The sequence below is a fragment of the Lichenostomus cassidix genome, chromosome 5 (assembly GCF_008360975.1).
Source record: "Lichenostomus cassidix isolate B80296 chromosome 5, HeHo_3.0, whole genome shotgun sequence".
Classification (NCBI taxonomy): domain Eukaryota; kingdom Metazoa; phylum Chordata; class Aves; order Passeriformes; family Meliphagidae; genus Lichenostomus; species Lichenostomus cassidix.
In genome coordinates, this window is record NC_139486.1 from 33,978,406 (window position 1) to 34,003,756 (window position 25,351).

Consider the following 25,351-nt stretch of genomic DNA (forward strand, 5'->3'; position numbering starts at 1 on the left):
ATTATTAATAATGCATTATTATTGTGAAATAAACATGCAAGTCAACATACGGTACTTACATGTAGCATTTCTAGGCAAGCTGTTCAGTGGGGCTAATGGACTCTAGGCCAAAGAGGAATTCTAGTGTTGTCCCTGCTGCTGCCTAGTTTATTTCAGAAGATACATAAACAATGTAAAGGAGAATGAATTTTGGCACCATGGGATTGAGAATATGGTAATTTCTCAAGGTAAAAATACTGTATATCTTATACAGTCATTAAAGACTGACAGTTTTGATTATTAACTCAGCAAAGTAACCAGAACAGCAGTTAGATAGAAAAGATGCAGCAATACCAGAAAAATTTGTCCCTTCTTCCAAAGAATTGCAGTTCTTCGCTTATGATGGAAGGGAGGAACTGAGCTCAGAGGGAGAAAGGCTTGAATCAGATAGAGTGGGCTTGAATCTGATCGAGTGGAAATGGTAGATTAAGAAAAATTGCTTGTATCTTAGCAGCTCTCTCAAGAGCCTTTGAATGGATATGCAGGTTCTTTCAATATTTTTACTTTTTTTTCCCCCCTTCTGGCAATTTGAGCCACTCAGTGAGTGAACTTAAAGTTTTTGACTTATATCAAGATAATTAAAACCATTGGCAAGCTAGTTGCCATTCTCTTTGGGACAGCGAGATAACTGCAGACATGGTTCTGTAGGTCAGAGCTGATCACGAGTATGTATTTCTAAGTCATAGGATGATTTCTATATAGTTTGATGAATAAAACTGCTGTTGAAATTGTTGCAGGAGGGTGAGAATAATAAATTTCTGAAAGTGGGGGAGGGCACAGTGAGGACAATGTCTTCACATCTTGACAGTGATTCCATGGTTATCAAAAATACAGCTTTTTGTGCAAATTTAAACTGAGGATGGTCTCAAAAGTAACCTGACCTTTATTACCTACTTCACCTTTTTAACAGATAAAGTTCTAATCTGGCCTTGGGCGTTTATATTTCATACTACTTCAAATCTTTGAAGAGACCTGTTTTGCCTTTTGAGAAGGAGTTTGGCTGTGAAGCCTAAAAACTGTAAAACTGCATTAAGGTACATTTTTTGCGCAGTGACAGGTCTTCTCCATTCAAGCTTCCTTGCATTTGACCTCAGGAATGCTCTGTTTACCAAACTAAAATCTGATCATCTGCTTCTTTAACCCATATCTTATGTACAGATTGCTTTGATAGAGAAGATCATTTCTATATTGGAGATCAACCCAAAAGTGAACTGAGAATTCTAGTTCTAAGCGACAGGATTGCATGCAGGTTCCATATTCTGAGTTACATCTGTAGTCAGGCTACTTGAGGGATTCTGCTGCTTCTTGTCCAAAACTCCAAGTCTGCAAATTGGTTAAGACTGCAGTTTACTGTTTACAATTTGGAGAGAAACTGGCTGCAAACCAAGAAATTTTATTTCACAGGTTTTGAGGTTTTGAATCCCTCATTTATTACTCACTAGAACAAAAGAGAGATCACACAAACTTGTGGCTCCCTGCTGTCCTCCTAAATTAGTTGATTGCACTATATTTGGGATTTTAGCTTGAGAAAGGGGAGAGCAACTGGTGAATCTCAAGTTTGAATTAGTTAAGAGCTCTTAAATAATGGCTTTAATAATCTTAAGGTAGTTTGTCTTCTGCTTGGAAGTGAGCCCACATACTTGAGGAAAATGTTCTTTGGAATGTTACATTTCTAGAAGTGTGTTAAAATGACAACTGTTCACAAGTAGTGAAGTAAATTTACATCACCAGGATGTTCACTAACGGCGCAGCTTAATTCTCTCATCTTTATAGCTGGTGCTTGTTCAACAGCATGTAGTGTCTTTGCATTGACCCCAAAATCCCTAAGAGCGTTGCCATCGAAGTGGTAAAGTATAATGTCTCAGTTATCAACTGCCTTGTCCTCATGCAGCAGTACTAGGAAGATCTTTTTCCTCCCCAGAAAGGTTTGCATAACTAACAGAAGGGAGTCAGGTATTTTAAATGGTAATTACCATAGGGCTTGGTTCAACCTGCTAACTTCAAATCTGAATCTGGATCTGAAGTTTCCCAGAGGCAGGGGCTATGTTTGGACATTGTATTGGTTTGGCGTATTACAGTGCAAGCTCTGAAATGCAGGCCCAGATGTGGGCTGGGATTTTGTATCTTCCCAAGTATGAGATATTCAGGGTTGCTTTTGCATGACACATAATTGAAATAATATAAAACTGGATCTTGTGTTGAGGAAGGTGTCTGCAGCATTATGTCTGAAGGGTAGTATCTTGCTATGTCTTTATTTTCAAAATAAGCTGTTTAAAGGCTGCAAAGAATGTGAGGTTAGAGGGCAGGTTTCTTTTGGCTAATTACTGTAGAACTACCTTTAGAACTTATGCAGTAAATAAGGACTTTGGATTTTAGAGAGATTCTATCAATCTCAAGATTCAATAGTTTTAAAGCCACTGAATCCCAGAGACCACAGCATTGCTATTAATGAGTGCTGCTCCAGACCCCTTTTGACACGTTTGCTTTTGAAGGACCAGGCCCAGGAAGAGTGAGCTCTTTGTTTGTGGGCAGAATAAACTCATTGTACACCCAGACAATTAACTCTTCAATCGACTTGCCAGCCTCTCTAAAGCACTCCACTCCCCTCTCTGTCTACCTCCAGTTCTATTCAGACACTTAAGCACACCAGTGTTTTTTGTTTATTATTCTGAAAAAGTCCTTCACAAGAATAGTTGGAGCAGATCAACATTGTCCTCTGAGCAGCATTTATCTCCGCCTGGCAGTGAGTGTGTCAATCAGGAATCAAAAAGCTAAACAGAGGAGGCTTTGAGTTGTGTCACAGAGGTCAGAGTTACTTCCAGCTGTCTGTGCATGGGATAGGCTTTCTTGCAGGGCAAAGAATTGTGCTGCCAAACAAACCCTGAGTACATTGGACCACAAAGTCCTTGGGGCTTGAGTGGCTTTTTTCATGTTGATGCACCTGCGAGGGAGATGTGAGAAGGAAATGGGGGGAACTAATGCCTTCCAGAAGGCAGAGGGAAAGGCTCCTCATCCTATCTGGTTGATGCCTGGAGTGCAGTGCTGAAGTAAAGGCTGCCTGTGTCCATATGGCATACGGAATGTAGGAAGAGAAAAATTGCTGTAGTGACAGTGCAAGTCAACCTTTGCAGTTAAGAGTTCACAGAGCCTGTGCATGTTTAGAATTTAGACATATTTTCACCTTTTTAAGCAAAACTTTACTTCAGTCATCCATGTCTGAGTCTTTGGGGGTTGTTATATCCAAAAGCAGCACATTGCTGCTGTTTCTTAAAATTAAGGGAGTAAAGAGCGTGAACTTGGCTTTTGCTGATTTGGTTTAAAAAGTTGGGGTTTTCTCCTTAACAGCTGTGGGATCTTCATGCATAGAAGTGGTTGGACTTGATGATGTTAGAGGTCTTCCTAAATGATTCTATGGACAGAAGTGGGAAAACTTGGCAGGGAAGTCTATCTGCACTGGTGTGTTTCCATTTCAACTGCTTGCAAAAAATTACCTTGATTGGCCAGATTATAAGAATTTTTTTTGCATGAATGCTAACTTTCTGCACTTATATTGGCAATATATGTCTGTACATAAAAGTCACACAGACTATTAAGTTAATTATGACTTGCTGAAATTGTTTCATTTAATGTAGGGAAGGACTGTGGTTAAGGCAACAATTTGCTCCTCCTCTGCAATACTAGAAGAAACATGTATTTTTGTCTAAGACCCCATGTAGTGCAAACAAAAGCTTTGTTGTCTTATTTTTCTTTTAATTAAAAAAAACAAAAAACCAAAAAAAACCCTAAACATCACCCTCGGACCCCTGGGGATAGTGCGTAGAAATGTCAAAGTCAAAAATGCTTCTTCAAGATTCAGGAGCTGCGTGGATGCAAGGAGCCTAATTGACCTGGCAGGTCTTTGTTCATCTGACCAGAGTTACTAAAGCCACAGGAATGAGTTTGTATGACTTAAGTCCCTCAGGAGTACTGAAGCCTAGGAATGCTTTTCTGCCTTGCTGTTGGTATGACAGATTTGCTAAAGGTGGACATTGCTGCATTGAGCATGCTAAGAGTTCACTCCTTGTCCTGGATCTCTGTGCTCTAATTTGCCTATTTAGCTTCAGCTATACTCTCTAATAACAGCCAAAACCAGATGATGGTAGATGAAGGAATCACTTGACACTGGAAGAAGGCTGCCTGCTCCCAGAGCAGAGCTATGCACTTAAAATTGTCATCTGCTTATTCTATCAGGTTGACTCAAGTCTGGAAACCATTGATGTTGAAGCTATAGACTTACAAAAAATACTAAATTTTGTATAAAGCCTGGATGGTTGACTCCATAAATGCCTGTGGTCTTCAAAATGGAAGAAATGTTTACAGATTGTCTCATGGATTCCAGTGAGAGCATGACATTAGCCTCCCATGTCTCATCTCCTATCCAGGCAAAACACACTCAGTGCACAAGTCATCTGTATACTTGCATCACATTGGCAGACCAAGACCTATGTGCTTCCTCAGCAACATCAACCTTTTTTGGTACATCACTTTTTATCTCCTAAGTTTTCCCCTTTCTACAGCTTCCATTAGGTGGCTTGAGTCAAAAATGGTAGTTTACAGCACTTAACGTCAGATTTTTCCACAGTAATTAATGCTTTTTTTATGTCAAGGAATTTCCTTTTCTCTTGACATAACTTGAGTTGCTCATGGCCTCAGTGCTTGTCATTCTGAGTAGAAAGATCACTTTAACAGTTGTCTTTTGAATGAACTGGATCTCCTTCTCCCTCAACCCCAGTGTACACTACAGTCATTCCAGATGTGGATGCTTGCTAGATATTTTTCAAGGATAAGACATGGGGAGGGGAATTCTAGTGAGAGCATAACGAGTTCTTTTTCAGCACTAGTAGTACATCTGGACATGCAAGTAATTGTCCCTGTTTTGAGTTACTGTCGGTCAAAGGCAAAAAAAACTGTTCTTGCTTATGAGCTTCTGACACTAGTAGAGCAAGTGGGCTTCTGGTTTATAGCCAAGGTAACTTGGCATGAAAATGGCTTAGGGAGTCTCATTTAGACCTGCCTGTTTCACTCTTATCCTGTGGCAAGATAAAAATACCATTCTAAAGTTGACAGCAGTTGAGCCAGAAAAATCTGCTTAACCTTTGCAAGTGTACCCTAGGAAAAGGCGATCTACTGGAGGAGTTTTATAGCTTTAAAATGTCCTATGAAGAAGTGTTCTGTTGAGTGATACTGTCTGTAGTCAGTGGTCTTGGGAAAAGAAAGTGGGTATTCATGCTGGGTTGTAAAACTTGGAAGAGAAGTATGCCAGTGAACCCTTCCTCAAGGCTCTGAAAATACTCTGCAGCCAAGGGAAGCGGTTCTGAATTAAATGAGTTCCTGATCTGGAAGCATTGCTATCTGGAGGGATTAGGAAGTAACACTTGATCTCTTTAATCTCTCTGTGACATGCTGTGTATAAGGAACTGTTGCAGTTACATGTCTCTTTTGAAAGTGTGGAATTTAACAGCTCTTTGAAGAAAGAAAGAGGCTGTACCCAGTGAACATACTTCATTATCTTTGTACTCAAAGTAACAGTATTCTGTACTTCTCATATAATATCACAGGAGATCTTAGGCCTCTGGAATAATTTGGGTTTTGTTCTGTGTTGAAATATTTATTTAGGAATACAAAATATTTGTTCAAAACTTTCAGTTATGTAAAATAGGACTTATTCTTTGTGAGGAGCAAACAGGCCAGTGGAACAAATGTTCAGTGTGATGAACAGAGTATTGAGCGAGAGGAAAAATCAAATAAGAGCAGACAAGTATTAGGGAGGTTTTTCTGCTGAAAGGGAACAGCAGTGAAACTTTTTGCCATAAGCTAATTTGAAACACTGAGACTTACTGGGAATTCTCCAGTTTAAGAAAAGAATTGGTAGTTTCAGAGTAAGAAGCTGGCAGCGGGAAAGTGAGTGTGGTGTTTTTAATGAAGTGCAATTTTTGTCTTTTATGTGACTATTTCATGACCTTTAAAAAATAATCAGAAATATCCCTGGCTTTTGATTTTTGAAATATGGTGAATGTAATTACAGGGCTCTTGTCTACTGCATTTTTTCTTGTTTGTGTGATGAAAGAACTGTACTTGCTTGAACAACAGGGGAGTAATTATACTTCTCTCTATTTGCAGAACGCTTAGTACTGTACTGGGTGCTGCTACAGTGTGGACTTAGTGACAATTTGGCCTTAGTAATCCAGTAAGGAAATGATTGTGTAATTCATTGAGCCTTTTTACTGAGATTATCTTAAACAGTAGCTTTGAACTGAGGGGTTTATTTAATACCTTCCAGTAGCTTAATGGCTAACTTCATACAAAAGCTGCTGCAAAATTCTCTTTCTTTAATGAGAATGTGTGTAACAAATTGTAATTGCTGCTGTCTGTGTTCCTTGCACATACATGAATGTAAAAGAACCCCTCTGAACCTGAAACATCCTGTGTTCTGCCGAAGTTCAAATAATGATTTGGATAAAGTGCTGTGGCTCAGATCCACTTCCAGTTTTTCCCCATTGTTGGCTTCCGGGTTTCTGCTTTAAATCTGAAAAGCAATTCTGTAATTACTTGGTGTAGAAGCATTCATGAGAACAATAAGAAGAAACTTACTATTGTACTGGCCTTTTTTTTAATGCCAGGTCTCTTCCTATTTTGTATAACTTAAGAATTGTTCACCTTTCTAGTTGTTCTGAGTGTCTTCAGCAGTTTTGGGTTGGTTTCTCAATCTCTAAAGCCAATCATGCTAATTACATACTGTTCACTGCTTCATTACAGTGTAAAGTGTCATCCTAAATAAATAACAAGCCATAGCTGTGGCTCCTGGAATCTTGCAGAAGCAGAGCAACCTATTCTAACATAAAAAGTGAAGATCAGCTATTTACTTCAATCCAAAGAGTCTTTAAAGGGCAAACCCTTCCTCCTTGTAATTTAACCAATATTCAGGAATTTTTTCCTAGTCATTTGCTCAAACTTAAAAAAAAATAAATAGTGCTTATCCATATTACTGGTAATGCCCAATAACAGGAAAGCTCAGAACAAGAACTGAGGAATGGTAAGTATTTTTTTCTTCCAAGTATTTTTTGTTATGCTTGCAGTTAAGCATAAAGTCAAATACAATGGTGAAGAGGGAAAATGGCAACAGGGTGTCTCTTGCTCATTTCTGTCAGCAACCTTTACTTCAGTGGATCTCTGAGGTTGAAATGGAATTATCAGCATGTTTTTGTTTTCTGTGAATTAGCCTACTTTGTGTGTAAGTGCATAAAACTGATGAACTGTGGAAGAGGTGTTCAAGCTTTTCCTCACTTTATAAAACTGCAAATACAGGTATGGGTGGAAAAAGTCCACAAGCTTCTGTTTTTCATCTCCACCTTTCCCCTTCCAAATGTCTCTTACTTTTGTTGGTGGAACTGATATAAGAGAAGTCTAAGGGCAGTTATTGCTATCTCTAGGAAGGACTGTGCCATGTACCTCTCCTCCAAACAGTGTTTTCCCTCTTTATCTGATATTCATAGAGATTGAGGAAAGCCTGGCTTTTCTGGCATGGACCTCTCCATCCAACAGATTTTCAGTGTGATTTTACATTTTAGATTAGTGCCTATTTTACTGCCTAGTGTCATTCTTGCCCATAACACATGCAAAGAACTGTTATTAGAAATCAGAAGTTTAGAGTCACTATATTTTAAAAAGAAAAAAAAAAAAAGTAAGTGTAGTAGGTTGACCCTGGCTTGATGCTAGGTGCCCAGCAAAGCTGCTCTTATCACTCTGCTCTGGAACTGGACAGGAGAGAAAATGTATCAAAGGTTTGTGAGTTGAGATAATGTCCAGGAGAGATCACTCACCAAATACTGTCATGGGCAAAACAAACTCAACTAAACCTTAACTTAATGTAAGAGAAATTATTTTTCCACAATTTTGCCATTGGAAGACATTGCCACCGCATTGCAATTAGAGAACACCTTGATGCAGTCATTGTAAGAAAAAAGATTTACTACTGACCATCCCTTTCTAACAGCTCTGCAGTAAATGCTGGTGCCAGGTTCTACACAGGTAAGTTTCAGAAGAAGAATTTTTCTTTTGAGCAAAAGAAATGAGGAGAAAGACGCAATGGGAGCAAAATGGGACAGCAATCTCCAGAACATTTACTGTCTCAGGAAATGGCCTGTATAAAACTAAACTTACCTAAAACTAAAAAGGCAATTAATTGCCTTTTGGGGAGACTACCAGGTGATACACACCATTGGTGTGTGGAGGGAGAGGGGAGGCTTTTTAAGTGTACTGAGAGGGCTTGGTGCATGTTTTAAGTAAAACATTATTGCTTTTAGCATAAAATGATGTTGTTCTGTCTGTCTTCTCTCTCTTCCAAACTTGGCCGGGCCATGTACAAATCCCAATCATTCAACAGTACTGGAGAGTAGATAGTATTTACCTCAATAATGGTAGTTTCTTTTCGATTCTTTTTAACCCTCAATTCAGATGATGGTTCGAAGCCAACGCCCACCATGGAAACCCAACCTATTTTCGATGGAGAAGGTAAGAACATCCCTTAAAATAACAACAAAAAAAGCTACTTTCCTCTCTCTTTTCTCTAGGATTTATGGTTCAAATGCTTTCTTTATCCTGCAAAGCAGACAAGTCAGTGAATCTCATAAGTTATCCAAATTTTAGAGTGCCCTTGGGACCTCAGACATTTTCCCTAATCCTTTTATGTCCTCCCCTCTTTTCTGGAATCCAACAATAACACCAGTTGATCAGATTCCTGGTGTAATCTTGGAGGAATAAGTGTCACAGCAAGTAAAAAAAAAGGTGCATCAAATCAGAAGTGACCACTTCCTTTAGATTGTCCTTACCCCCTTACTATCTCAACTTTTATGATACTAATGCTGGGAATTTCATAACCTCTGCAGTGTGTTACAGCTTCACAAAAGGAAGGGTAATGCTAAACCACAGCTTGTGAATGTTGACTTGGAAGAAAATTGCTGGGAGGTTTCTTTATTTAGCAAATGCTTTCATTGACGCACATACTATTTAAGCAAAAGAAGTCATTGTCCTGGGCCCACTTAATTCATGGCCCACCCAGGCAGTTTCCCTCTCAAATAGGCAATCTTGCAACTGTATTATTTTGGAGAGGCAATATTGGACCTTAGTCTATTGGAAGCCTTTAAACAAGGATAAAATGGCTGTCATCACAGAGGGTTCAAGCGTTTTACGCATATAAACTTAAATACCAGTGGGAATAGTGGTCCTTTGGTAGTGAATGGGCTTAATAGCAGCTGCTTATGTTTCACATTGCTTAGAAGTAATGCATGTTTTCTACAGGTTTAAACCACAATTATAGTAAAGCTATGGGCCGAAGTATGAATTTTTCTGTGACCCATCTGAAACTGTGGAGCATAAGGCAGTGAGGGAAAGCCTATGCATTTTCTTAGGGGACTGCTGTACTTCACTTTTTTTTTTAAGCTGGATCAAAGGCAGAAAGGGAGACTACTAAGCAAGAGTAGCAGGTACTCTTCTGTTGGTATTTCCTGCCTTCTTGAAAAAACAGGTGCTGTGGTGGGGTTTTATTGTTGCTAAAATAATATTATTTAATGGCAAAACACTGTAGTCCTATCACTTCATATTTAGTGATTGTTATAAGAATCTTCTTGTAAGCTTTAAGGAACAGCAAAGCTCTGAGCGAAAAAACAATCTCAAATGAACAAAGGAGACTGAAGCCATGCTGGCTCTTGCTTGTTTATATCAAAAGAGAGTTCCTCCTGGCAGTAAGCTGATACTGTATTAAATTATTTTTGGCAATCACAAACTTCTGACCTTTAAGTTTTCCCGAGAGGGTACTCGTAGATATTTAAAGGAAAGAATGCACTAGTAGAGTGCAGGAATGAACATGATGTGGCTAATACAGCCTATTCAGAAGCTCCTTCTAGGAGAGGGTCAATGTTTTGGTCATTCAGATAGAACTGGGCAAAGTTCTCGAAGTGTTGTAGTGAACACACTTTTTCTGGTTCTTCCGGTGACAAGCAGAATCTGAAAAAAAGTGTTATCCCATCTTCTATGAAAAACATTTTCAATCAAAAACCTTTGCATCAATTTGCGGGTGAACTCAAGTCTGATAAATGGACCTGCACGGTATGATGACAGGTTGCCTCTCACAAACGTTGCAATATATTTGTAAAACCTTATCTCCTAGACTTTGAGAAAGAATGACCAATGCAATGGGTTCCTGTTGTATTAGCAGTGTCCCTTATGACTCCAGAGAAGAGCCTGACAGGCAGGTTAATCCAGCTATGCATCAATGAATAACCTCTTCTAAGTTTGTCACTCTATATTTTGTCATTTCTGTTAGTAAAATAGGACTGAGTAGGTTTCAGTGGTGGCTGTAACAGTAAACAGTGGTGTGATTCTTGGGGTATGCTGTGCAGAACCAGGAGTTGGACTTCAGTGATTGTTGTGGGTCCCTTCCAGCTCAGGATATTTTGTGATTCGAAAGTCCTGCGCAACCTGGTGTGTTCTTTTAGCTGACCCGGTCTGGCGCAGAAGGTTGGACATCCTGAGCAATCCCTTGATTATATCTGAAGCAAACATGTTGTGATACTTCACTAGAATGCTCTCCCAGTATCTTGGGTAGGTCTTCCTGAGGAATGGCTTGTACTTGGTGTCTGACACAAATGACAGAAAAGGGCAAAAGAGTTATCCATTCACCTGTCAGGTCTGAAATCTTCATAGATGTTCAAAGCGGTTAAAGTTCAGATCCCATTCCACTCTGCTGAAATTGAGAACTGGTGGGTTCCTGTAAACCTATATATTCAAAGTCAGGTGGCCAGGGTGAAGCTGATATCAATGTGAATGGACAATAACAATGTAGAATTTTTTTTCATGTTTTGCCATTGGTTGTCTACCTTCCATGCACAAGGGGCCAACTTTTTTCAAAGGGCATTACATACACTCGGCTGCCCCTGAAATGTGTGATACCTCTTGGACTTCAGTATCTCTAAGATGAAGGTTCACCTTTCTCATGTTTTCACCTTCATTAGAGCATAATGAAAATTCACATTTCATGCATAAATTCCCCTCCCACTCCCTACCATCTTCCCTGAGGGCATAATAGAGCAGTGCCAGAGATAATGTAAATCAGATAACTTAAACTCTCCCATCCAAGGTTTGAATCATAACACAGCCATCTCTCTAAAAATTATTTAATATTATTATAATGCAGATCTTAGAGATGTTTATAGTGAATCTTTTCTTGGGACAAGATTCTCCTCTGCTGAAGAGTGTTTTATTAATGTCCTTGCTATAGTTTTAAAAGATTGTATTCCCTCCTGCACTTCCAGGCTCTGTTATTTTTCTTTCACCATCTGTATAGTTTCCATGTGCAAGGTGTAATAATTTCCTAAAGATACCTTCTTTAAACATCTCTTCTTTTTGGTAAACTTCACCTCTTAATTCAGTGGGAATCTACTCTTTCCACAGATCTGTTGTTCAGAGGTGTCTGTGCTACTTGCCTCTAATAAAAAAAAAAAGTCCAGGTTAACTGGATTGTCTCTCCTTTTTCAGCTCTAGACATACCTGGTCCATATGGTGCAGAGTCAGAGCTTAATTTCATCCCAGATTTAGGAGTTTATGCTCCTTCTGGGGAGAACTACCTCAAATTAAAAATTGAGTAAGAGCTAGGAAGGGGAGAAGCACAAAACTAGAAATAGTCCATAAACCAAAGTCCATAAACCATATGCAGATATATGTATTTGTAGAAGCACGTAATGGCTGACTGTTGATAAATCAGTGTAGTGAAACTGGCAGATGAGGCAGTTTTAGACATTACAGCACAGTAAAAATTTGTTTAACAGTGTTCAGCCTATACTTCCTTGTGACAAAAATGTCCTGAACATGATTACTATAATGTCTACAATCAATGTGGCTGAAAACATTTAGGAAGAAGAAATTTCTTTTCATTTCTTTTCATGCTCTTGTAGTTTCAAATCAGTTTCTCTTTAGTCAGCCAGCTTCTCCCTTAGCTGAGTAATGACATGTAAATGTCAACAAGGGAGCAGGAAAACTCATATGAAAAGTTCTTAGAGGAACTTCAGAAAAACCTCAGGATGTACTATTTAAATTGTGTTCCTGTGGAAACTGAAAATTTTTCAGAAAATAACAGTCCTGAAAATGTCACTTGAGGTGCTCTAGCCCATGGTAGCAAGTACTGCTTTGCTCAGTTCTAATCAAATGCTGAGGTTATGTCATTTCTGTGGCTTAGGGCAGGTTCAGATATGTTTTGAAGTTGATGATAACACCTCAGAGGAGGTGCTCTAAGCATTTTTTTTCCACAAATTTATGTTTGGATGTCTTGGTTAGTGCATCAGACATGCTTTTCTAACCAGAACCTATTTCTTTAACAGACTTCCTTTCAAGTCTTTCCAGAAATATCTTCATGTCTCTGCTTATTTATTTCGGATTTTGTTGTTGCATGTTTTAAGGAACTGACTGTGGCCAGATCTTCTTGGGCTGTTAAAGCAATATTTAAGGTCTGGATTGACTTTTTAAAATCTGGATTTCATAAGTACTTTCGGGGGAAGCAGCATATAATATAGCACCCAATGCAATGTTTGAGATCTGTGAGTCTTGAGGAAAAAGGCTTTAGACTTGAGAATTTAGGAAATGGTGGGAAGAAGGAGGAAAAAAAGTGTTTTGCCAGCAGAGATATACTTTCTGTAACAGGAAGATAATGAGAGAACCTTGTGAAAGATTTACAAATGGTGGTTCACAAGAGGTGGAAGACCTCACCAGGGGATGAACCTATCTCTTCAAAGATGATAGATTAGTTAAGGCATGATTGTAGCCAACATCTTGTTTTCTATGAAGACAGACTGAGAGAGTTGAGGTTGTTCAGAAGAGACATTCTAGCACCTTCCAGTCCCTGAAGCCAGCCTGCCAGAGAGCTGGAGAGGGACTTTTACAAGAGCATGTAGTGACAGGACAAGGGGGAATGGCTTCAAACTGAAAGACAGTAGGTTCAGATCAGGTGTGAGGAAAACAATTCTTCACTGTGAGGGTGGTGAGACACTGGCACAGGTTGCCCAGGGAAGCTGTGGATGCCCCATGATTGGGAGTGTTCAAGGCCAGGCTGGATGGGGCTCTGAGCAACCTGGTCTAGTGGAAGATGTCCCTGCCCTTGCTATGGCTGCCTGCCCATGGCAAGGACCGCAGGAATGAGATAAACTTTAAGGTCCCTTCTAATTCAAACTATTCTATGATTCTGAACAACAATCATGTATTTACTAGTTGCTGCAGTTTCTTCAAGGCTGTTATTTTTATTCTTTCAGAAATCACAGCTCCCACCCTTTGGATTAAGCACTTGGTCATCAAAGATTCCAAAATGAACAGCTCCAGTATAAGGAATTCAGGTAATGTTCCATCTAAAAAAAAAAATAATTATTTTAACTAGTCTGTAGTTCCTCACCATCTGTTCTTGCTTCATTCTTTCTTCATTGTATCTATCAAGCTGCTAGGGACACTTGCAGCCAGGCTCTAAAATGACTGCAGATAACATCCTTTTTTGTGTCCAAAGGGCCATAATCAATGTGTGAGGAAGGATGTTTGTTTCCACAAACCCTAACTGGGGAATCTCTTGATTTCTTAATCTGTTAATTCATCTCAGCCATCTGTCATCTTTATTCTGTTTGCTGTTCAGCATGGATATATGAACTCATGCATTTGGCTCAAAAATCTGGGCTGTGGTTTTGGTCTAGGCAGTCGCAAAAAATACAAAAAGGGGCTTCTTTTCCAGTGAATTCAAGATTCTTCTCTGCAGGGGATATTTTTTGATAGAAAAATTATTGGATTACTTCACTACTAAAAGTAGGTTACTTATGTTTGGGCCTAAGAAAATGTTGATATTGTTTTGTGGTAATGGAGTGGATGAGGGAAGACCCAAGCCTAAAAATGGCAGCGAAGAGATCATGAATATGAGTGGGGAAAGGGGCAGCAGGAAGATGTGAAGTCAGGGTGTAAAACTGGAGATTGGAGTTGAGAGTGAAATGGTGGTGTGAAGTCATTGAAATCAGAAGAAGCTGGAGAATCTGAGGAGGAAGGGTAGGCATTCTTAGTGAGAATGGTTTCTGTCTGATATTTTAACTGAGGTGGGAGAAATGAAGAAATTAAAGGGAATATAAACGAACAGAATTGCTTTAAGAAGCCATGGGTTTACTTAAACTCCTGGGTTTGAATAGGAGATACTACTATTACATATATTTGATGAAACATACATGCCTAGAATGGCTGTTGGGAATAATTCCATTCACCTGAACAGATAAAGTGTGATATCTTGAAGTGCCTCATCATCTGATATTTCTGGATTAGCTAGAGAACATTCATGACAGTTGCTTTAACCTTGCTTTGCCACTACCAAGCTGCAGGGTGAAATCAGTGCTAGGTGGGGTGAAACTCTTGCTGCAGAATGAAGAGCTCTTGGTGGGAAAACAGCCAGAATTGCCCAGACCACAGTTTTAACAAGTTTCTTGTGCTTCACCTCCCAGCTGTTTTTGTAGCAGGGTGGTCTGTGTAGGATCTGGCAGTGGGAATCATCAGGAAGCTTCAGATGATGTGTGAATATCAGCATCCTTCTTTAAGGATGTCTTCCAGGGAAAAGCAAACACAGCTTCTGTTTTCTGTTAGCTGCTGGGACAGCCAGCAGCTGACAGTGCAATTGAAGGTGACAGTTTAATATTAAAATCCATTGTAATGGGTCCTACCTATCTTAGAGGCCAACTTTCCTTCTAATGTCACAAACCTGGTAGCTCTGATGGAAAGAAGAGTGAGTGCTAAGAGGTTGCAAAGGGACTTGGGAGCAGGAGGGTCTGTCTTCCACCCTTTCTTGGCCTGACAGAGCCAAAGTAGGCTGGCTTTCATGTTGTAAAGGCAGTCACTTTGTTTGGTCAGGAAGCTGCCTGATGTGAACTGGAATTTTGTCCACAAAACAGTTCCTTGTGTGAGTTTACTTTTGTCCACTTTTTTCAGTTTTTTTTCTGATGCCAATTCTGTTACTCAAACAAAATTATTGTGAGTGCATGCTGCAAATGAAAAATAAATGAACTTCTGGAAAATTCAAGAGCTCTGTAAGAGGTGGTTTATACAATATCAATCTAAAAAGAGACGTGGTTCATCTGACTCAGCCTTACTGATCTCTCTGATGCTCACTTGCTGTATGTAGGGTCTTGTTAAGAGACTGGGTTGCCAACTTTTATCCCCAAATTTCCCCACGCTGCCATACAAATACACAGCCATCTCAGTTTCTTGCAAGTTATTGATATTAAGGAATGGTGCCTAGAGCTGTGGTTTAGGTGATGTAAAATGTGGGCTACTTCAGTCTGTTTCTTTCAAATAGTGAAGCCTAGTCACCTTGGTTGGTATCTTACATTCTTTTCATCCCTTGTAATGTAGGTTAAAGGCAATGTATGGTAGGTGGGATCAAACTGCAGAGAACTGGGGGGGATAATTATAATTTAGAATCATGTTTCTTCAAGTGTCTTCGAGTCCGTCTTGGCTGTAGATGATGAAACAGCTGTCATGAGATGGGCATGCAAAACTGGGAGATGCTTTTAATTGCCTTTGGCGCAACTTGAGATACTAATGCTTATCACATGTCAGATTTTTTAAATTTGTTTTTAAAGGGTTAAGATAAGTTTTGCTAGCACAAGATTTGGATTCTTGGGTTTGCTATTGTCTCAGCTGTATAGTCTATCTGAGCTTACACTCAGTCTTGGAGCAGATACAGCCTTGTGTGCTTTTGCAGCAGTTTAATGGGATCACTGAAATTGGAAGTGAGAAAAGAGAAAAGACGTATTAGGTCATCTAATCTATTGCTGTAGGGCTAGTGAATGTTTATACTGTAAGGAGAGCAGTATTTTCTACGATATCATAAATGCCTTAGTTAATAAAGATTTTATTTCTTCCCACAGGAAGGTGCTCTGCTCTCCGAATTCAATCTCAGGTTTTTTCTTTTTGTAATATCCAGCCTAACTCTTTTACTTTCCATTCCTTGGAGTTTGTATAGTGAAACATTTGGAACTGATCTCTCTTCTCCCTGTGGTCATTATATGGCCCTGCCCTTTGCAGAGAAGAGTGATCCAGATACTGCTCTCAGGGGGTGTGTGCTGTTCTCTCATCAGCACTGACATTGGACATCTTGAAAAATAAGAACTCTGTTAACCGTAAGGAGAATTAAGAATTACTATATGAAGTCAAATAGACACTTTAATTAGCTGTCATTTTCCCTTGTCAATGTTAGATGAGCCACCCACCAGGCAGCTGAGCGTTGCAGAGCTGGTGACACCACACGTTAATATATGCTGCCTGTATCCTGTAAGAGCTGCATTTGAAATCTGAGTGTTCCATCTTCTGTTTAGTGTTGACAAAGAGAAGACATTCTTCTGAAACTGTTTTTTTAATGGGTTTTTGGTTTTGTTTTGGTTTTTTTTTTTTGGTTTTTTTTTGTTTGTTTGTTCTTTTGAGCACTTTGTTTGGCATGTGTAAATCCTAATTAAGCTAGGGATCAGGAAAAGCAGAATGACTCCAGCCTGGTGATTAGAGCACTTGAGTGAGAATCTATATGTCTCCAGGCATTTTGCCGGTGAGTTTTTCTATGCTTACTAAAAGAGCATTGCAAGGAGGGATTGCTAGTGCTGTTACGCCAGCCCACCTTAAAGAATTAAATGGCAGCCCTTTCTCAGAGGGTGATTTGCAGGTTCAAACTTCTCAGCCAGAGGCAGGAACCAAAATATGAACATCTGAAACTGTTGCACAGCAGAAAAGCATTTTTTCTGCACTTAGAAATGACATCTTTTGTCTGTTTGTATCCTACAAGTCCCAAATTCCGTTTTTCTTTTTGGGTGAAAAGTGAAAGGTCTAGATCAACACAATATTGTTGTGGAAAGATGACAAAAATATTTTTTGATCCTTCTTCCCTTTCCTAAACATGCACATCCACACTTGCATGCACATGGATACCCTAGGCTAAGACAGTTATCTCTGTGATATGTCATTTCTAACACTGCAGAGCAGGAGGTGATTCAGATGGGATTCTTGCAGTGGCCATTCTCTAATCAGCATGGCTGGGAACTCTTTATTCTACTTTTACTGTTTCAGCCACCTCCCCTCACCCTTATCCTATTCCAGCCTGCAACAGTCCAAGTGATGATTTTCTTTTAAGGTTCTTAATCTAGGGAAACACTTGATAACATTCTCCACTTCCAGAAAATCTAATGGCTACTTGTTTAAGTGAACCCTATCTCCGCTGAGGAATCCAAGGGTTTTCCTCGCTTCCAGAGTTGGGTTATCTCCAAATTAATTTGTGCTACTTAGTGATTTGGTTTTAGTTAGCAAGAGTTTCCAGCCTGTATCCAGCTTACCATGACAACCTTTAAGAAGACCACAGAATGATGTAATGAGCCCCTGCATGGAAAAATAAACAGCTCTGGAGAAACCAGCAGTAGCAGCCTCAAGTAAATATTCTTCAGTTACTGGGGTTTTGAAAATGACGTTATTTGAAAGGAAGAATGAGTAATATATTAAGGTTAGCAGCTGAAGACAGGTTTGTGTGTGCTGTGCCTAGTTTAAAAAAAAAGAAAAGAAAAGAAAAAACCCACAGCTGTTTATTTCAAAATCTTGCTTGGTGAATGAGGACCTATTCCGTGTGCCCTATTCTGTTCAGCTCTGGCAGCCAGGCATCGTGCTGGCATCTCATGATGGCAATACAGTTATAGAACTTTCTTCTGTCAGGAGCTCTTAGTGGATAGAGTATAACTGAATGAGCTTTGAAAACAAGAATGGTGGTATTCATGTTTCTTTTTCTTAATTGAGTCTACTCAGAGCCCAAACTTTAGGGCTTTTCAAAGGGGGAAACAATTTGAAAATTTCACAGCTGCATATATTACGCCATCCACCTGAAAGGGAATCTCTTAACTCTTGGGTGCAGTTTGTCTGCAGAGATCTGCACAGTGAGGTGGGATGTAATTATACCAAGTGTTACTGCCAGGACCTGGGTTCTCTGGTGTGTCTGTGTTCCTTAAGGTTTTTTTTTTTTTTCCCACTTGCAGGGGTAGAAACGATAAGAAAGCACCCATGGCACCCCCAAAAATGTTCTTTCTAATACTCAGCTAGGAAGTTACACCATTTTGCTGCATGCCTTTCTTAATGATTGGGGTAGTAATTGCTTCAAGTGGGTAATGTACTCATGGGTATGTTGCCTTAGCCATATGGAGGCTTTCTGTGATCCTATACATTATAAAGGAGTCTGCTTGAGACTGTATTGAGAATCAGTGTAGTTCCTCTTGAGTCAGGTGAGATGAACATATAATGGGACAGAGCTTGAAAAGGAATATGGCAGTTTTAGTGGAATACCCCAAAAATAGCCAAAGTTAGACAAGAGTTTAATTTGTTATTAGGACTTTCCATTTCAGAAATGAGGATAAATACAAAGAGCTTGAATGCCTATATTATTTTCCAGAGTGGGGAGACCTTGGAGCTATGTGTTGAATGTATAGTTATCTGGAGTTGGAGCAAATTTCTTCATGCCTTGGAAATGTGGAACAGTGCAGAGAACAGGGAGCCACAGGTAGATTCAGATGAAGATTTTGAAAAGCAAAGCAGTGTTTTGAATGGGTGTAATTTCACACGTGTCTTTATCCTGTCTTCTCAGCCTTATTGCTTAGGTGTCTTGTCTGACTCTTGGTGCACAGCACTCACCGCCATGTTATTTAAAGACCACGGACTTCTGGTTCTTCTGGTGCTTTTTTCCTATTTTCCACTATTACTAAACTAGTTGTGTTAGTTCCAAACTGACTGTCTCTCTCTCTGTTCCAGTTCTGTTAATGTTGCTGTCCAGATGTCTCATACAGGATTGTAGGCTCTTCCCCAAAATCTGTGGCTGGTTAGTGTTAGTCAGGATACCAAGCGGAGGAGATAGCTATCACTTTGGCAAGAAAGCAGGTTGGTTGAAAAGGGGCTGTAGTCAGCAATAATTGTGCTTTAGGAACACCTGAATAAGATGTTATGATGGCATTTGAATTGGAAAATTGTGGTGCCTATGGATGACATTCTAATGCTGACTGCAGCCCTCCTTGGTAAACAGTTTCATGCTTCTGCTTCCTCTGGGCATAACACCTGGGATTACTTAATGGCTTTTGAACTTCTCCATAGCATAAGACGCAAAAAGTGTCAGCGATGGTGTCAAGAACAAGAGTTCATGGAGGGCAACCAGTGCATCAGAAAGCTTTTGCCTTTTCTACTATCCTCTGTTAATGTATCCTCCTTTTCACTTCCTGCATCTTGAGCCAGTACCTCCCAACACAGTGCTCTTCTGACCTGTCAAAACTATTGGGCTAGAAGTCTGTGACTATTGTCCCACTCACCACAACTATTTATCTTCAGACCTCTGCATTAGTGCTAGCAGCCCTTGTTGTTGTGAGGGTTTGGTTTGGTTTTGTTTTGAATTGATTTTAATTTAGATTGTGGCGTGATATCAAATAAAGCAATTTTAAGAGAAGCTCCTGTTGAATATGAAATGAAAACTTACTAATTCCATTATATTTTCACAACAAATACCTATGCTCTTATTTGCTGAGTTCCTGCTTCCTTGCAAGCCAAAAGGTGATATTCGTTCATTACTTATTATCCCTCCCTTCCCTCTGTCTCCATCTGTGGTTCAGGCATTCTCTCCTGTCTTGGCTGCTGCTTGGGAGGCCTCTGTCTCTTCCTCCCTTCTGGAAGTTATGAGAAGTATGATATGTGTGATGCCCAAGGGTGATTCTCCCATGGTCTCAGTGTGACAGGTGTGTGTGGTGAAGAAGGGAGTGTGTAGGAGAGAGCAAAAGCCAGGGGAATGGAAAGATCTAGGACCAGGACCCTTCCCAGACAGCCAGCAAATAAAGTCATAAATAACATGCCATTGGGGACCAGTTAATCTGCTCTATGAAAAGGTGCAAAGTATACAAGTGGGAAAAATGACATTGTATAATAATCAGCATGCAACCATAGGTGTTAAACCATATGCAGCTAGGCAAATAAATGAAGCTCCCCCTGAGTGCTGTGCGATAAATCATTCCCAAAGAATTCAGTCACTTCCCCCTCCTTTTCCCCCAAAGAAAGAAAACAAATTACTTTAGATGTGGAGTCATAACTACTACTCTGCAGCTGCCAGTTAAGGCAAGCGGACAAGGAGCAGTTGGAGAGGAGTAAAGATATAAGAAGTTGGGGTAAAAGGGGAAATAGAAAACAACCACATATTTAAAACCACTGGGGATTTGGTGGGGAAGGGAGAGAAAATAAGCTCCAGCACCAGGCATTACCTGGACATACAGGTTTGTTATTGAAGGGGCTGCATTGATTTGGTGAATTGTTTCCTTAGCACCAAAGTGCTCTTTGCTGTATGTAATAGCAACATTCAGCACAGGCTCATTTGTGGATCTGCCCTTCAGACATTCATTTGAATGTATGTTGATGCCTGCAGAAAGACTGCACTATTGACTCACCTTCCTGCCTCTCTTGAAATGTTCCTGTCAAATTCACATTTTTGAGGTGTCACAATTAAAAAGGAGCTGTTTTAAGGTAACTGTCATTACTAGCTCCTAGGTAACCTCTGGAAAAGGTTTAGACCCTAGGTAGGCTTCTCCTGAACCCGAAAGCCTTGGTGGGGCTTGCAAGTGATTTGCAAAGAGACAAGTGAAGAAAAAAAGGGTTCAGAACACAGGTCAGTGTATCCCTATGAGTGTCTGCTGCCCCCAGAATTGTTCAGGAAGGCCATGAATATTGCCTAGTACAGCATAAGGTTGTGAAGGAGAAGAGCTGCATTCAAAAGCTTTGGAAAGCCCTGCCCCCTCCCATGGTAGGTATGTTTTGGTGCCAGGCTTAGGGTGAAGTTCTCTACTTTGATGGGTCTTGGAGGTGGAGTGAGTAGATAAGGGAAATGGTGTGAGGCCCCTGAATAGGGCTTGTGGAGCAGCAGCATGGGAAAGTGTCATGGAATCATTTAGGTTGAAAAAGACCCTTAAGATCAAGTCCAACCATTAACCCATGTTCACCACTAAAGCATGTCCCTAATTGTCACATCTACTTATTTCTTAAATGCCTCCAAGGATGGTGACTCAACCACTTTCCTGGGCAGCCTGTTCCAATGCTTGACAACCCTTTGGAGGAAGAAATTTTTTTCTAATGTCCAATCTCAACCTCTGGTGCAACTGGAGGCTATTTCCTTTCCTTTTCCTTTCCTTTTCCTTTCCTTTTCCTTTCCTTTTCCTTTCCTTTTCCTTTCCTTTTCCTTTTCCTTTCCCTTTCCCTTTCCCTTTCCCTTTCCCTTTCCCTTTCCCTTTCCCTTTCCCTTTCCCTTTCCCTTCCCTTTCCCTTCCCTTCCCTTCTCTCACTTGTTAGATAGGAAAAGAGATCAGCAACCACCTTGCTTTGTTGATCATCACTTCACTTTCAAACTGATGTTATCAGACCTGTGATCTGTATTTTGAGTCCTGTGTATAGACTGGGGAGGTCATGGGGCTGCCATCCTTATGTTCCCTTTCCCTTGGTCGTCATCTTATTTTTGCTTTTTGCCAGACCACCAAAATAAGCAAGTAATCAGTGGGAACACATAAGTACATTTTGTGGTGTGGTGCAGTGCAGAAGTGGCTTATATACATGTTTTTCAGACTGTTGAAATGGTGTATAAGTAGCTGGAAAGGCCTTGGTGGAAGATTCCAGGGGTTGCACCTAAAGAGGAAGGAAGCTGGGCAGAGAATCCACCTTCAGAGTAGAGATGGGAGTATGTTTAAAAAGCAAGGTAGCATTTGATCCTCTGGGACACTTCAGAGAGGAGGTGTTAAACTGGTTGGCCTTACTCTGGGTGAATAGAGTGATATTTCTCTGGTTTCACCAGTTGTTATAATGCAGGGAAGTCTGTGGTCCTACTGGTGTCAGCAGTCTCCCACCTCACCTTAGGCTGACTGAACAGGTTCTGGTAGCACAAAGCTGCAGCTTCTGTCCAGAGCTCAGTCCCCCAGAATGCATGGGCTCCCACAAATGGAGGGATTGTTGCCTGTGTAAGGCTGCAATTCAGAGAAATCCCACTGGGAACAGCAACTCCAGCTATAATGTCAGTGTGTAGTACTTCCCTTGCCTTTTAAGCCAGAGCATGGACATCCATCTCATGGCACTGACAAAGTGGGAGCAGTTTCTCTGTCCCATGGCTGATGTCTGAATCCCATGTTACGTCACTGAACTTCCAAAGCCCAGACATCCTGCCCAGATACAGCTGACTCAAGCTAAATATCCAAACGTGAGTGCTGGCCTCCTGTCAGAGGCAATTCCCTCTGCCTCCTTGTAAAGTGCGAAACATTACAGGAAAAAGCTGATCTGTCACTACATGAAAAGGCTCATCACACTATAAACCTGTCTCTCTTGCCTTCTGTGCCTCACCAGTAGCAGCATTAAATAAAATGTTGCTGGAGGTAGGAAGACCAGTCTGAACCACTTTTTACCTGCCTATGACAGTTTTCAAAGGCTTTCTATTTGGTGTCCTATAATTGCACAGTTACAATACTGTAAAAATAGTGTGCTTGTAAACTCTAGCTAGAAGAGGTAGGCAAGTTCTCCAATAATTGCTGTGCTAGTTGTTCCAAGGACTATTAAAAACAGGTGTGGAAGTGAAAATATTTTCCCAATAATGCAAAGGCTCCAGTGGAAACACCTATTGCTTTTTGTTTTATTGAACAGCATTCTTCAGTATGGAAAGAGTGAAGTGAAGTGAAGTGAAAAAGGAGTATAGGGAAAATGAATGTGTTCAGAGACAGGTGGCTTATCTCAAAGCTAGGTATGCCACAGTGCTTAGAAACTATGTGAAACGGAAAAGAGGCATTAGGGAAGAAAAAGCACAGACTGTGTAGCTTTGTTTCAAAATGACAAGGGCAGTGTCTAAGGTTGAAAGATTTTTCTACTGCTGAGGAACTATCCTGATGCCAAGAAGTGAAGAGGCTGCATTATGATGTCAAACTTTCTCTGCTCAGACTGTGGAAACTGTTGTCATTGTGAAGGTACTGCACAGGTACAGCTGTTCTACAGAATATGGAAGCACTAGAGGGGATCATACCCCAAAATCTGGAAACTTTAACCAGATCAAATATACTCAAGATTTTAGTTTGTGTTAGCAAAGAGGTTGTCTCAGTCATTGAGGCTCTGCTGGAGCTTCTCAGCCTGTGTGAGGAAAGCAGAAAAGACCTGAAGAGAGCATGTATTTTTTTCTTTTCATTTTAACCCAGGGTCTTATCTAATTAATAGCAGCTCTGACATATGTAACCTGTTCATAATGTGGCAACAGAGATCCCACTGCCTCTTCCAGTTAGTGAACTATTAATCGCCAGGGCTTTTTTATGTCAAACTTAAATTTCCTTTCTTCAAGTAAACTGTCTCCTACTTGAACTACCCATGGTGAAGGAAAGAAAGTTATTTATGGCTATTTTTTTTTTCGTAGAGAACAGCTTTTATGTCTCAGAAGACTGAATGTCATCTCTAGACTAAACAAATTGAATTCTTTTAGCCTTCCTCATTGATCATTTCCTAGACCTTTGCCTGTTCCCTTTGCTCTCTCACGCCTTCTTGCTAAACAGTCTTCCTGTCCCTCAAAGTGCAGTGCCCAGTGCTTGTACACAGGGCTGATTTAAAGGCTCACCAGTACTTAGTTCCTGTTCCTTATGTGAAGCCCCTGTCATTATATCCCACAGCTGGATTTACCTGTTTTGATTTTTTTGTTGTTGTTTGCAGCATTATGAAGTTGCAGGCTTTTTTTGGTAGTCTACCTAAGCTGCTGACCAGTTTTTCCAAGTCTTGCTGTCTGGCCAGCAATTTCCTCTCAGTGCGCTGGATTTCTCCTTGCTGGTTGTTATGGTTTGTACTTGTAAGTTGTGATTCCGCTGATTTAAAGCCATTTATCAATGTGACTGAATTCTTTCCTGAAGTTCAGTCTGTAAATTGGATGCTCTGTTCCATTGGCCAGATTGGTCATTTAATTTGATACAAGTCTCATGATAGCTTTCAAAACTGAGCAACTGTTTCACAGAGAACTTTTTAGACCTCCTGTCTTGGAGAGCATGTTTTTCTTAGCCTGCAGTGTTAGACAGCTATGTCATGGTAATTGTATGTAGTTTGCATTTTCCTCATTTGGTTACGAGAATGACACAACTTAAATTGTGCTCTAATGAGCCAGAATTTAGTCAGAGCTCTAGCCAATGCATGGTATATGAATGTGAAAATATTCACAGCTTTTTCCAGGATAATGTACTATAGCCATAAAAAATGCAATGTTCTCCTTTTGCCATCCTTCAGCGAGTCTGGCTATAGCTCTAGGAGGGCCAGGACCATGTGACTGACTGCTTGAGAGATGGGGTGATATAAAGAGTCCAAGGCCTGCCTGAAAGGCAGTTGAGTTAGAATTGCAAGGACAGGTAGCTTTCAGCTGACAGGTTTCAAGATGTGCAGGTGTGGATCTTTATTTCTCTATGGGTTGGAAACCCTGTGGAGCAGTCTTTTTTCTTAGCTGGACAGCGTACAATGCCCACAGGTTCTGCAAAATGAGCACAAGTTGCGCATCCAAAAGTCCCTCACTAAGTTTGCTCTAATCCCTGAGATGGTGCTTCCTTCAGTCATCTATTCAGCCTCTATTTCAAGCTAGAGGGTAGATTTTTGACAGGCTTCTCATTATATAACACTGGTGGGAATGCAGTGCAGCCTTATCTCTTAGAGCAGAAGGAAAATGGCAGGGGAAGCATGTGTTCCTGGATAGCTGAAGTTTAATGAGCCACTTGGAATAATGTGTTTTTGAAAATTATAACCCACCTGTTAAACCTTTGCATTGTACTTGTTCAGCACTGGAACATGTAGTAACATCTGCTTCCTCTGTAGTCTATGCCTTGAGAAATGAAACTGAGTGAGTATCAAGCTAAAGCAAGGACTGCTCAACTGGTACAGTGTGGGAACACCTGCAAGGTTTGTTTTTTTTTCATCTTCACATTAGCCAGAAAACTCTGGAGGGACCATGATCCCAGACAGAACAGGGTGGAGTGGGTATCAGTACCGATGACTAACAGAGGTGTGGAGAGATTTATGCTATCCCCATGAGCCGTATTTGCTCAGCTGTTATTGTGCTCCCAGTAAACACAGAAGGGGTTGTTTCTCTCCCTCCACCCACAGCCCTGCTCAGGGGACAGGCAGTAAGGGCCTGTTCACTGCATTGCTTTGCTAGTCCTGCCAGCACTTGTGTGTGTGCATA

At 40.4% G+C, this 25,351-nt stretch overlaps 1 protein-coding gene across 8 annotated transcripts in view; it reads left to right on the plus strand.

The window, feature by feature from the left end:
- Window positions 1-25,351, plus strand: part of SMOC1 (SPARC related modular calcium binding 1) — a 166,020-nt gene that overhangs the window by 108,168 nt on the left and 32,501 nt on the right. For 6 of the 8 annotated variants that reach the window (XM_085062182.1, XM_085062184.1, XM_085062177.1 and 3 more), the window contains 2 exons: window positions 8,500-8,589; window positions 13,374-13,454. The exons of 1 other annotated variant lie outside the window; for it this stretch is intronic. In XM_085062182.1, the coding sequence (XP_084918308.1) occupies window positions 8,500-8,589; window positions 13,374-13,454 (171 nt within the window). The remainder of the gene's footprint in view (window positions 1-8,499; window positions 8,590-13,373; window positions 13,455-25,351) is intronic. One more of the 8 variants, XM_085062185.1, reaches the window with a different exon arrangement.